Source organism: Dipodomys spectabilis, unplaced genomic scaffold (genome assembly GCF_019054845.1).
Source record: "Dipodomys spectabilis isolate Male_0828 unplaced genomic scaffold, ASM1905484v1 ptg000526l, whole genome shotgun sequence".
NCBI lineage: Eukaryota > Metazoa > Chordata > Mammalia > Rodentia > Heteromyidae > Dipodomys > Dipodomys spectabilis.
In genome coordinates this window covers 3431755-3446320 of record NW_024871203.1, presented here as the reverse complement: position 1 = coordinate 3446320, position 14566 = coordinate 3431755, and the positions used below count along the sequence as shown (strand labels likewise).

The following is a 14566-nucleotide window of genomic DNA, read 5'->3' as shown; positions in this document are numbered from 1 at the left end:
CTCTCAGCTGCTGTCTGTCACTTTGCACTGGTTTCCCTGTGCTCAGTCCTTTGAGGATCACTGCAGATTGAAATTCTGCCAAGATACCAGACTTCTCTCCCAGATGAAAAGTTCTCTTTTGCTATTTCCTAAAGGTCATTACAGCCAAGTCCTGCCTGCCACAGTTTTATTTATTTTTTTATAGTGAAAGTGATAAGAACGTTTATAAGGAAAATATAGACTTCAAAGTGGGTCAATTCTAGAGTCAAAAGGACCCTTCCACAGTTTTTATTTTTTATTTTATGTGATTATGGGGACTTGAACTCATGGCCTTAAACTTGCCCTTAGCTTTTTTGCTGAAGGCTGAGCTTTACAACACTCTGAGCCATACTTCCATTTCTAGCTTTTTGCTAAAAACATAATTAGAGATAAGAATTTCATTGACTTTTCTCTTCTCTTCTCTTCTTTTCTTTTCTTTTCTCTCTCTCTTTTTTTTGTTTTTCGTGAGACTTGAACTCTGGGCCTGGGCACTGTCCCTGAGCGCTTCAGCTCAAGGCTAGTGCTCTGCCACTTGAGCCACAGTGCCACTTCCAGTTTTCTGGTGGTTAATTGGAGATTCTCAGATCTCAGCCTCATGACTAGCTAGGATTACAGGTGTGAGCCACCAGCACCTAACTTTCATTGACTTTTCTGTCTGTCTGGCCTCAAACTCGTGATCTTCCTACCTCAGCTTTTCCAGGGCTGAAATTACAGATGTGTACCCTATAGCAATCAAGAAGCAGTACTGAATGCCTTAGTATACAGCATTTCCCTCTAAGTCTTTTTTTTTCCCCTCTAAGTCTTCCATAAATGATTGGAACTTTCTTTCAAAAGAGACTCTGCAAAGAATACCAGAATTAGGTTAATTCAGGGAAATAAAGAGCTGTGTGGTCTTTCTTCTTAATTGACGTGGTTTATTCCCCCCCCCCCCCCCTTTGGAGAGCTGTGATATAATTTCTAACCCTAAAATTACGCTTTCTTTTGTAGCTTTGCCAACTTGAGGATTTATCCACATGGATTGGTGTTGCTGGACCTTCAGAGTTACGACAGCGATGCACAGGGCAAAGATGAAATTGACAGCGTTGGTTTTTACTTTCATTTACCTTAAAAAATTTAATCTTTATCTATTTAAGAATCACAACACAGGGGCTGGGAAGGTGGCTCAGTGGTAGAGCGCTTGCCTTGCATGCCTGAGGCCCTGGGTTCGATTCCCCAGCACCACATAAGCAAAAAGAATAAAAGCCCGAAGTGGTGTTGTGCCTCAAGTGGTAGAACACTAGCCTTGAGCCGAAGAGCTGAGGGACAGCGCCCAAGCCCAGAGTTCAGGCCCCATGACCGGACACCCAAAAAAATATATTATTAGGAACCTGGCTTGCGACTTTCCTGAATAGAATAATGATTTTACTTTCCACTGGAGGGAATGTAGTACCTTTAGCTACGATTTTGTACCTGCAATGTCCTTTAGGCTTTCTCTTCTCAATTCTGGTGCTCATTTAGCTAGGGTTAGGCATTCCCAGGATGGATAGTCGACAGGGAAGTTCAGAAATGGGCCAGGCCTGGAGACTTGTAAGGATGGGAGGGAGCAGGTGTAGGGCCTAATATTACAGTTCAGTGGACCTCTGTAATTAGCTGTTCCATGCAGCTTATTCTATAAGCCCATTGATTTCATTTCTTTCAATTGTAGCTTCTGAACAAAGTAGAAGAAAGAATGAAAGAACTGAGCCAGAACAGCTCTGGCCGGGTGAAACGGTAAGCCCACTCCTGAATGTCCTTTTATATTTGTTCAATTGGTAAAATAATCAGAATGGTAGTGTTGCTCCCACTAGTGTCTGCTTAATGTGGAAAGGAGCAAAATCTTCTAGCACAAAATCTGTCACACTGAAACAGGACAAAATGTACAAAAACAAGCACACTCTGGGGTAAGGGAAGTGGGAGGCTGTATGCAATGGAACAGAAAGGTGAAATGGAGCAATTGCAAAGAGCTGGCATTGAGCAAAGCAGAAACCCAGGTAGAGTGATTTCAGTGAAAGAGAAACCCTAAAGAGAAAAGGATACATGTCTCTGCTCAGGATTGTGGACTCTAGAGTAGAAATAAAGCAATTTTGAAGCTGGGTGCCGGCGGCTCACGCCTATAAACCTATCTACTCGGGAGACTCGGAGCTAAGGATTGCAGTTTCAAAGCCATCCCAGGCCCGAAAGTCCGTGAGACTCTTACCTCCAGTAAACTACTCAGAAAAAGCCAGAAGTAGCACTGTGTCTTAAGTGGTAGAGTACAAAGAGGTCCAGGGACAGTGTATAGGCATGGAGTTCAAGCCCTAGAATGGCCAAAACCAAAAGCAAAACAACAGCAATTTTAAGAGATTGCTAACAGGGTGGAGGGATGAAAGTTTTTTTTTCAAGGCTCTCAAGTTAGAACACTTTCCAAGCTACCAAGAGTTGAGAGGATACCCAGGGTCAGCTGCTGTAATAGGTTCTTTTCAAAGGTTAATGAAAAATCCTGAAGCTTACCCTGTCAACTTGTGGGCTATTCACTATTCACTTTAATTTGTGGTGCTGATTTTAGGATCTAGCACGCGCTAGGCAAATGCTTTACCACTGAGCTATACCTCCCGCACTACATGAAGTTCCTTAAAGTTAAAAAAAAGTAACCATTTCATGGACATCCACACACAGACCAAAGGCGGATACTCTTAGGGGAGGGCAATGTCTCTGTGCCTCTAATCCTATAATGTTTATGGAAATGAACTCCAGGAAATGGAAACAAGAAAAAAAAAGGAGCCATTTAAAGTCTGGCTCCAATGGAACATTTCCTGTAATCTTAGCTACTCAGGAGGCTGAGATCTGAAGCCAGCCCAGGCAAGAAACTCCATGAGACACTTAGCTCCAGTTAACCACACAAAAAAAGCCAGAAGTGGAGTCTGTGGCTCAAGTGGTAGAGTGCTAACTGTGGGCACAAAAGCTCAGGGATAGTGCCCAGATCCTGAGTTTAAGTCCCAGGAACTGGCACATGCACAGGTGCGCGCACACACATGTAACAATGTTAGCTCCTCATTTGCATTAGTTTCATGTCAATATGTTAACATGTACTATTGTGTTAAACTGCACCTTTGCAGGAAGTTCTGTTGGACGAGGCTCAAGTGTCTGCCAGTGACCTGTCAGACTTTAAAGAACTTTGACAGGGGTAGTAGTGTGGATATTTGTTGGAAGGGATAGGGTCTGGTGATCATGAGAACTAAGAACACATAGCTGTCTGCTCTTGTAGGGTCCTCCTTAGATTCCAAAGTGTAGGAGGCTTGTATGTCCCTTGCGTGTAAAGGTCATCATATAGATAAGAGACAGACTTGATGGGTATTTATTTCCCAAGGTCATTTCATCACAGTGGTAATGATTGTGATACCTGTTTCTCCAGTCTTACAATAGTTTCTAGAATAGGGAATCCTTGTTGGCAAACTGCTGGGATGTTTAAATACTTAGTGACTCACCCTGTTGAATTTGACAAGCACATAGGAAACCTCCTCAGGGCAACTGTAAGATAGTAAGATAGCTAGGTAATTGTTTAACCTCTGGTAGGTAGAAAGGAAATCCAAAGGGATGCCTGAAAGTAGGTGAAATCTGAACAGTCAAGACTTTTTTTTTTTAATCCACTCAAACTCAGTTTAGACGTCCTTGGCCACGTCTCTTCTACTTCCCTGTTCTTAAAAACATCTATATTGCACTGCTTTCTGGACATCTCATCTGTGCCTGCTTGCAGTTTTCCTTATCTGATGTTATCTGAATTGAAGAGATTCTCACCCTGAGCAAATAATTAGGCCTACAAGCCATAATGAGCCACAATTCCTCTTGATTTTTATCTAGGGTTTTTATGAGAAGTCTGGTTCTATTGTTTTGCTTTGATTCATTTTTTAGTTTTGGTAAAGGAGTTTCCTAAGCGATAGTGGGGGTCTGGCTTAAATTTTTATCCAAAATATCCTTTTTTTTGTCACAATTTCCCCCACCCTCCCACATTTTCCCCCTATAAAACAAGGCTAAGAGTGAGACACCCTGGGATTTATCTGAAAGTTTATTTCTGTATTTTGATTCCAAATGGAAAGGAATAAGGAAACATTTGTAAGTTTCAGTTTAAAAAAACATTATTTATAGTGTACCTGAGGCCCAGAACATATTCCACCTGACTTTCTACAATACATTCTTTATTTTCACCAGGAAAGGTTGAAATGAGTTTATTTTGGGCTAGACTCCATAGTGGTAGCTCATTATAGGGAGATGGAGTTTATGCTAGGTTGAGAACTTCATCAAGTTAATGGCTTCCATATCCTGTTAGAAATCCTTGTTCCTTTGCTAGTCTTTAGAAACTATTGTGTTGCAAAGAACAGAGCTCTTCAAGTTAACCAAAGTACTGTTGACACAGTTGAGAATAAGCATTGTTCATTTCTATGGGTTTATTTTTTTTCCTTTTTTTTTAAATTGTGAAAATACTGTACTGAGGGGTTACAATTACATGGGCAAGATAATGAGTACATTTCTTATCAAGCATTGTAGTCTCCTCTGTTAACCCTTCCCATCCTCCCCCCTCCAAAGTTGTAAAGTTCGTTTTTTCCACGTAAGGACTTGTACATCTCATTGTTGCAATGGATCCACCTGTATCTCTATTTAAATGATTTGTTTTTTCCCTTCCCCTCCACAAATTATACCAGCATCAAATACAGTGAAAGCAGGGGTTATACCGTGGGGGGAGGGACATACAAAGCAACAAAGAAATCATCTTATAAATGTGTTAGAAACAATTACCTGAAAGAAAAAAACATTTGAATACATATCTTTGGGTTCATTTCCCTAACATCAACTTATCTGACCTTTTCTGCTTGACTCAGACCTGTACTATATTGCAAATAAGGGAAACCATGGAACCTATGTTTCTTTGGGCCTGGCTTACTTCACTTACTATAATTTTTTCCAAGTCTTTCCATTTCCTAACAAATGGGGCAATTGTTAGGTTTTTATTTTTTTATTTTTTATTTTATTTATTTATTTTTTGGGTCCGGTCATGGGGCCTGAACTCTGGGCCTAGGCTCTGTCCCTCAGCTCTTCAGCTCAAGGCTAGCACTCTACCACTTTGAGCCACAGCGCCACTTCTGGCTTTTTGCTTATGTGGTGCTGAGGAATCGAACCCAGGGCCTCGTGCATGCAAGGCAAGCGCTCTACCACTGAGCCACCTTCTCAGCCCAATTGTTAGGTTTTTAAAAAGAGATAGCCGAGTAAGAACAGCACCACACATGTGGTATTCAGGTAAGGGGTAGGTTTATTCATCATTCCAGCTGGCACCAGGCCATCTTGGTCCGCGGTGGGGAAAGGCCTGGGAAAGAGAGAGAGAGAGCTGGGAAAGAGAGAAAAAAGAGCTAGAAAAGAGAGAAAAGAGCTAGAAAAGAGAGTGTCTGGGAAAGGTGGGAAAGAGAGAGCTAGGAAAGAGAAAGAAAGAACTGAGAAAGAGCTAGAAAAGAGCAGAGAGAGAGCGTCTGGGCTAGGCCGTATCTAGGGTATGGGTGGAGAAAGGTGTGGCCACATCAAATTCAGATGTGACCTCAGCGGATGCAGATGTGACCTCTTCCAGGTGTGCCAGTTGCCTAGGTAACGCAGGTACTGGGTGGAGACTTTGCTGGGAGGAGGGAGGAGTCTGCTCGTCATCCAGGAGCGGACCTTACAGCAATGTCATTCTTTCTGATGGAGGCATAGAATTCCATTGTGTATATATACCACATTTTCTTTCTTTTTTTTTTTTTAATTTAATTTTATTTTATTTGAGAACATACTGTACCGAGGGGTTACAATTACATGGTCAGGATAATGCATACATTTCTTACCAAGCATTGCAGCCTCCTCCTTTGTTTACCCTTCACCTCCCTTCCCAGCCTCCCCCCTCCCCCCCACCCAATCATACCCCCCCTCCCCCCCCCCCCCCGACATTGTAAAGGTGGTTTTGACATGACATTTTGTACTTCTCATTGTTGCAACAGGTCCACCTGAATCCTTAAACGACTTGTTTGTCCCCATCTCCTCCACATGTTATACTGACATCAAATATAGTGAAAGCAGGGGTTACACTGTGGGGGAGGGACATACAAAGCAACCAAGAAATAATCTTATAAATGCGTTAGAAACACATGCATGAAAGAAACAAAAACATTAAAATACATATTTGAGGGTTCGTTTTCCTAACATCACATTCTCTGACTTTTTCTGCTTGGCTCATACCTATACTAGATATTGCAAATAAGGGAAACCATGGGACCTATGTTTCTTTGGGCCTGGCTTACTTCACTTAATATAATTTTTTCCAAGCCTTTCCATTTCCTAACAAATGGGGCAATGTCATTCTTTCTGATGGAGGCATAGAATTGCATTGTGTATATATACCACATTTTCTTGATCCATTCATCTACTGAGGGGCATCTGGGTTGGTTCCATATCTTAGCTATGGTAAATAATGCTGCAATAAACATAGTTGTGCTGGTAGCTTTAGTGTATACCACATTTTCTTGATCCATCTACTGAGGGGCATCTGGGTTGGTTCCATATCTTAGCTATGGTAAATAAGATGCTGGAGGGGATGTGGACAGAAGGGAACCTTACTGCATTGTTGGTGGGAGTGTAAACTTCGTTCAACCACTTTGGAAAGCAGTATGGAGGTTCCTCAAAAGACTCCACATAGAGCTCCCCTATGACCCAGCAATCCCACTTTTGGGCATTTACCCAAATGATCACAAACAAGGCCACACTAAAGCTACCAGCACGACTATGTTTATTCTATGGGTTTATGTCTAGCTCAATATGCTGTATAGCAGACTGGCTATCAAACACAGGTAGATTTCCTCCCCTGAATTCATGGCTTTTCCCCTCCCTCCCTCCCTCCCTCCTTCCTTCCATTGTGGGCCTGAACTCTGCTTGGGCGCTTTCCCTCAGCTCTTCAGCTCAAGGCTAGCGCTCTATCACTTGAGCCACAGCACCACTTCTGCCCTTTTCTGTTTGTGTGGTGCTGAGGAATCGAACCAGGGCCTCATGCATGCGAGGCAAGCACTCTACCTACCACTGAGCCACCTTCCCAGCCCATGACTTTGTATTTCTCATATCCATTGCCAGGTGGCAGACTTATTCTCTTACCTGGTCCCATTTGCCACCATCTGCCTGAGGTAGAAGAAGTTTCTTCTAAGGTCCGGTTTACCTGTTCTCTCAAGGCAGTTCTGATTGTGGTGTCACCTTTTTTTTTGTGCCGGTCCTGAGACTTGAACTCAGCCTGCTGAGTACTGTCTCTGAGCTTCTTTTGCTCAAGCTTCTTCTGCCATCGAGTCACAGTTCCACTTCAGGCTTTTTGGTGGCTAAATTGGAGGTAAGCGTGTTGTGGACTTTCTTGCCCAGGCTGGCTTGAACTGCAGTCCTCAAATTTCAGCCTCCTGAGTAGCTAGGGTAATAGGTATGAACCGCCTGTGCCTGGCTCCTACGTTCTTTTGTTAGGTGTAGTGCCTTTTCATTTTCTTTGGGTTTGAGTTACATTTTTCCAAACTCCTCAGTCTCTTTGCTGTTGTCATGTAGTGTCCTCTGCTGGTAATTTCTAGTATATTCACTCTATCAAAACCCACTGTATTTACACAAGCATAAAAGGAAAAAAAAAAATCATCATTGAGCATACACTCCAGTAATACTTGGTAGAAACAAAAACATTCCAGAGGCCAAAGAAACTAGTAAAGATTTGTTGTTAAATTACCCAGTTTGAGAGGCCCACATACCAGATTTTTCATTGATTTCAAAGGGTTGAAAGATAGCTTTGCAAATGGGGACATCTGGCAAATACCATTGTCATGCAAATGGTCACACACCATCACAATAATGATAGTACAAATAATAATAGCTCAAATAATAGTAAGAGCAGAAATGCACTTCCACATTCCTGCTGTATGTCTGTATAGTGTATACCAACCTGATTCCCATCAGAAAGTATTCAGGTCAACCCAGAGGAGGGACTATTTTGCAGAATATCTGATCTGAACTTTTAGAGAAGCACACTAAAAAAATACTCAAGTGAAATGAGGGTTTAAAAAATAGCAGATGGCAGTATATGCTCCTTTATTCTAAAGCAGAACAGTAATAAAGGACATATTGGGCCGTGGGGACACTTGAAGATGATGGCTCTTGTGCTAGATAATGGTATTGTCCACATGAACTGGTGAGACTGTGGTACTGGTCAGGTGATTACCTAAATCTTCAGTGACAGGTATTTGCTGAAGTCCTTTTTTTTATTGTGAAAATACCATACAATACAGAGGGGTTACAATTACATTGGCAAGATAATGAGTACATTTCTTATCAAGCATTATAGCCTCCTCCTTTGTTTCCCCTTCCCATTCCTGTCCATATCTCCCCGCCCCACCAAAATTGGAAAGTTCATTTTCGACATAACGACTTGTACATCTCATTGTTGCAATGGGTTCACCTGTATCCCTATTAAAACAATTTGTTTTTTCCCTTCCCCTCCACAAATTATACCAACATCAAATACAGTGAAAACAGTGGGGGAGGGACATACAAAGCAACAAAGAAATATCTTATGAATATGTTAGACACAATAGCAAGAAAGAAAAAACATTTGAGTCCTTAACTTGGGGTTCATTTTGCTTAACATCAACTTATCTGACCATTTCTGCTTGTCTTAGACATACTAGTTATTGCAAACAAGGGAAATCATGGGACCTATGTTTCTTTAGGCCTGGCTTACTTCACTTAATAGAATTTTTCTTTTGCACATTCTCCAGTCTAGATCCCCTACTGAGGCAGTCCTTTTGCAATGTTCATTCCTGTTTCTTCTTTTTCCAGATTGCCACCTATAGTTCGAGGAGGTGCCATCGACAGATACTGGCCCACTGCTGATGGGCGCCTTGTTGAGTATGACATAGATGAAGTGGTGTACGATGAAGATTCACCTTATCAGAACATTAAAATTCTGCACTCAAAGCAGTTTGGAAATATTCTCATTCTTAGTGGGGATGTTAGTAAGTATCACACCTTGTGGCAAGGTGCCAGGATAATGGTGTTTTTTGGGGGTGGGGATGGGGGTGGGGGACGTTAGCACTGTGGATTTCAAATTTGGTTCTTTTATTTTGTCAGTCGTGGGGCTTGAACTCTTGGCCTGGGTGCTGTCCCTAAGCTCTTCAGCTCAAGGAGCTTGCTGAACCATCTGAGCCACAGCTCCACTTCTGGTTTTCTGGTGGTTAATTGGAGATGAGAGTCTCACATATTTTCCTGCCTGGTCTGGCTTTGAATTGTGATAATCAGATCTCAGCCTCCTGAGTAGCTAGGATTATAGGCATGAACCACTGGCACCTGACTTCCAAGTTTGGTTCTTACTGCTGTCTCTAATCATTCATACTCACCAGGAGCCTGTGGCTCATGTCTGCTTCTTGCTATTCAGGTGGCTGACATCTGAGGATTGAGGTTCAAAAGAAACCCAGACAGATAAATCCTTCAGACTCTTACCTCTAATTAATCAACCAAAAGCTGGGAGTGGAAGTACAGCTCAGGTGGTGGAGTTAGTAGAAATGGCTGGGCAAGAGCTTAAGGCCCAGCATTCAAGCTCTAATACCGACACAAACAGACAAACCCCAAATTTCACATTCATATTAACCTATAGACTGAATTTTTTTTTCTTTTGCATCAATCATGGGCCTGAACTCTGGGCCTGGGCACTGTCCCTCAACTCTTCAGCTCAAGGCTAGCGCTCGACCACTTGAGCCACAGCGCCACTTCCGGGTTTTTCTGCTTATGTGGTGCTGAAGAATCAAACTCAGGGCCTCATGCATGCAAGACAAGCACTCTACCACTGAGCCACCTTCCCAGCCCCCATAGATTGAATTTTTATGTGAACTTCCTTTTTCTTGTGATGAGTGGCTGGATTTTATTTCTTTAAAATTTTTTAAAAAGTTATTATTGTAGGGGCTGGGAAGTTGGCTCAGTGGTAGAACGCTTGCTTTGCATGCCTGAGGCCCTGGGTTCAATTCCTCAGCACCACATAAGAAAAAAGCCGGAAGTGGCACTGTGGCTCAAGTGGTAGAGCACTAGCCTTGAGCTGAAGAGCTGAGGGACAGCGCCCAAGCCCAGAGTTCAGGCCCCATGACCGGACCCCCCTCCCCCCCAAAAAAAATTATTATTGTAAAGGTGATGTTCAGAGGGGTTATAGTTGCATAACTCAGGTAAAGAACACATTTTTTTTTGTCAGTCCTGGGGCTTGAACTCAGGACCTGATCACTGTCACTGAGCTTTTGCTTAAGGATAGCACTCTACCACTTGAACCACAGCAACACTTCCGGCCTTTTGCTGTTAATGTGGTACTAAGCAATTGAACCCTGGGCTTCATGCATGCTAGGCAAGCACTCTACCACTAAGCCATATTCCCAGCCCAAGAGTACATTTCTTTTTGGACAGTGTCACTTCCTCCCTCGCTAGGTCTTATTGAAAAAGAAAGTGAAATTACCTTTTAAAAACACTTTGTTATAGAAAAACTTAAAACCATAATAAACAAATGAGTGTGATGAATCTATATATATTCACCAACAGCTATCAACAATCTACTTGTGATAAGTCTTATTTCAGCTAAGCCCCAAGTCACCTTGTCACTATCAATGTTTTTTTCTCAGAGATGGTGCTCTACCACTTGAGTGCCTTCAGTTCCATCGATGTCATTTTGAAGCTGCTTCCGGATGCCATATTATTTCATCTGTGATTATTCAGCATTTCAGCACATTGTTCAGACTGGATTTTCTTCCCATTGACTGATGTCCTTTTTTTACTAGACATCAGATGAATGATATTGATGAAGATTCCTTAGTGTAAAAGTCAAAATAACCTTGCACATTATGGAGATATTGGGGAAAGCCAATAATGAAAGGGGGGTAGCAATGAGGCTTGAACTCAGGGCCTAGCCCTCTTACTTTATTGCTTTTTTGCCCAAGGCAGGCATTTGAATAACACCTCTACTTCTGGCTTTTTGCTGGTTAATTTATGATTGGATTTCTCTGCCTAGGCTGGCTTCAGATTTTGATACTGAGATCTCAGCCTCCTAAGAACCTGAGGTTATAGACATGAGCCACTGGCACCTGGTAAAAGTTTTTAAAGATGAAACAATTTTATATTTTAGATTAGATTCCAATACCTTCTAGAGTGGTAATGTCAGGGTGGTGGTGTATGTCTGAGTGGAGTCAACATTTGGATCTCTTTCTCTTCCCTAGATTTGGCAGAGAGTGATTTCGCATATACCCAGGCCATCATGGGAAGTGGCAAAGAAGATTACACTGGCAAAGATGTCCTGATTCTGGGAGGTGGAGATGGAGGCATATTATGTGAGATAGTCAAACTGAAACCAAAGATGGTCACTATGGTAGAGATATCCTTTGGTGTTTAATGGAACACGTTCCATGGGCTTTTGCTTTCTTTTTTTCCCTTTTTAATCTTAAGATTATAGTCAGCATGCCTGATGCTAGTGGCTCATGCCTGTAATCCTAGCTACTCAGGGGGCTGAGATCTAAGGATCATGGTTCTAAGCCAGCCCTGGCAGGAAAGTCTGTGAAACTCTTTATCATCAATTTACCACCAAAAAGCTGGAAGTGGAGTTGTGGCTCAAGTGATAGATTGCTATCCTCGAGCAAAAAAACTCAGGGATAGCACCCAGACCCTGAGTTCAAGCCCTAAGGTTGGGACACACACATACACATATAGACACATACACAGATATACACACAAACACAAAAGATTTATGTCAGTATTACTACAGGCAGATCCATTCATTATATGGACTGCCTTGAACAAACGTTTCACTTTAGGACCAGTACCCTTTCACAGAGAAGCAGAGATAGAGATAATGTAGCTGAGTATTAAAGAGCAAGTAACTTTGGTACTCTATGATTATATAGCATTTGTCAAAATGGCTTCTGTAAACCATTTTATGGGAAGAAACAAAAATTTAGTTCCCTTTGAGTATCCCTAGAGTGAAAATAAAATTACTATCATAGTAATTTTTGAAACAACCAATTTAGTTTCATAAAACATTTATGCTTGTCTTAACTTTTTCTTAAGTGTTACTCTTCAGAATTCTTAGATATACTGAAATTCTCCTTAACCTTTTTTGAACATTGACCAAATGGTGATTGATGGATGTAAGAAATTTATGCGAAAAACATGTGGCGACGTCCTAGACAATCTTAAAGGAGACTGCTATCAGGTAATTATGTTTTCATGGTAATGTCTTTGAGTACTGATAATTACGTTATTGATTAGAATATGTCATCTTAGTATTAGTGTACTTGGTTAAGTAGGTCGATCGTCTATGTGAATTAAATCACGTTTGTATTTAACATTTAACTTACTTTTTGTTTTTGTCAGTTGTGGGGCTTGAACTCTGGGCCTGAGCACTGTCCCTCAGCTCATCAGTTCAAGGCTAGCGCTCTACCATTTGAGCTACAGTGTCATTTCCGGCTTTCTGGTTGTTTATTGGAGATAAGAGTTTCACGGACTTTCTTGCCGGGGCTGGCTTTGAACTGCAATCTTCAGATCTCAGCCTCCTGAGTAGCTAGGATTACAGGCGTGAGCCACCGACGCCCAGCTTTAACTTACTTTTATATTTAGGATAGATAAATGTAGATGCTAAAAAATCAGAAATTCTAGATTATCTATGTCAATACAATTAACTAATTTTTGGTGTTCATGTCAAACTCAGGTTTGCATGTGGTAGGTATACAGTCTGCCGTGTGTGTGTGTGTGTGTGTGCGCGCGCGCGCAGGTACTGAGATTGAGATTTGAGCATTGAGGTTCAAAGTCAGCCCAGGCAGAAAAATCCATGAGAGTTATAATCTCCAGTTACCCAGCACAAAAGATACAAGTGAAGCTGTGGCTCAGGTGCTAGATCATTGGCTTTGAGCAAAAAAGGGACATGCCCAGGCCCTGAGTTCAACTCCTTGAACCTGCACCCCCTAAAAAAATAATGACTTTTTTGTATCTTTTACAACCAGTTATTATTAACATTTGTTTAAAAAATGTTTCACAAAAAAAAAAGAAAAACAAACCTTTTTTTTTTTTTAAAGCTGGAAGTGGTGCTGTGGCTCAAGTGGTAGAGTGCTAGCCTTGAGCTGAAGAGCTGAGGGACAGTACCCAGGCTCAGAGTTCAGGCCCACGACCAGACCCAAAAAACAAAAACAAAAACAAAATAAAACAAAAAAAATGTTTCATTAGGGGCTGGGAAGGTGGTCAGTGGTAAAGCACTTGCCTTGCATGCCTGAGGCCCTGGGTTCAATTCCTCAGCACCACATAAGCAAAAAGAAAAAAACTGGAAGCAGCGCTGTGGTTCAAGAGGTAGAGCGCTAGCCTTGAGCTTGAAGAGCTGAGGGACAGAGGCCCAGAGTTCGGACCCCACGACCAGACCCCTCCCCCCCCCCCAAATAAAAGTTTCATTGCTGGTCACTGGTGGTCCATGCCTGTAATCCTGGCTACTCAGGAAGCTGAGATCTGAGGACTGGGATATGATGCCATCCTCCCAGGAAAGAAAGAGAAAGGAAGGAAGAAGGGAGGGAGGGAGAGAGGAAGGGAGGGAAAAAAAGAGCAAGGAAGCAGTTTGAGATAATCACTTTGTGAGTGTGCACGCACATACACACAAACACATATACACGCATGAGTGTGCACCTCTCTGCAGCTTACACTTGGGGCCTGGTCAGTGTTCCTGACCTTTTTTTGCTCAAGGCTACCACTGTGCCACTTGAGCTGTAGCTCCACTTCAGGCTTTTCAGTGGTTGTTGAGAAAAAGTCTCACACTTTCCTGCTTGGTCTGGCTTTGAACCTTAATCCTTAGATCTCAGCATCATGAATTGAACTAGGATTACAGGACTGAGCCTCTGGCATCCTGCTCCATAGCTTAATATGAATTTGTTAGGTAAAATAAATTTGTAATAGAGGGAAATACATTAAAACATAATAGAAGATAGTATTAGAAACTTGCCTCTAAGGTTATAGCTAATGACATAGTACAAAATAGAATCAATGACAAAAGCCATTACCATGGAAATTAGGAACCAAATGATGGATGCTTATTACCTGTGCTCAACATTGGTTCCTGTCCCCCTAATCCCCTTCTGGCCCTGGGGCATGAACTCAGGGCCCTAGTGCTTTCCCTGAACATCTTTTGCTCAAGGCTAGTGCTCTACCACTTTAAGCCACAAATGCCACTTCTAGCTTTTTCTTAGTAGTTTATTGGAGATCAGAGTCTCATGGCCTTTCCTGCCTGGGCTGGCTTTGAACTTCAGCCATCCTCAGATTTCAGCCTTCTGAGTAGCTAGGATTATAGCGTGAGCCACTGGTACCTGGCCTCCACATTGTTTTTAAGCTGATATATATATAGATATAGATATAGATATAGATAGAGAGCGAGAGAGAGAGCAAATACAAGGTTGGAAGATTAAAATAATTGCATGTGATATCTATGCTCACAAAATGTAAGAAACTTGTCTAAACTTTTAGTTGG

The 14566-nt window shown here is 42.0% G+C and overlaps 1 protein-coding gene across 1 annotated transcript in view; it reads left to right on the top strand.

The window, feature by feature from the left end:
* Sms (spermine synthase) overlaps positions 1–14566 on the top strand; it is a 59219-nt gene that overhangs the window by 31051 nt on the left and 13602 nt on the right. The window contains exons 3-7 of the mRNA XM_042670165.1: positions 1006–1099; positions 1703–1767; positions 8881–9056; positions 11289–11443; positions 12188–12277. Coding sequence (XP_042526099.1) covers positions 1006–1099; positions 1703–1767; positions 8881–9056; positions 11289–11443; positions 12188–12277 — 580 coding nt within the window. The remainder of the gene's footprint in view (positions 1–1005; positions 1100–1702; positions 1768–8880; positions 9057–11288; positions 11444–12187; positions 12278–14566) is intronic.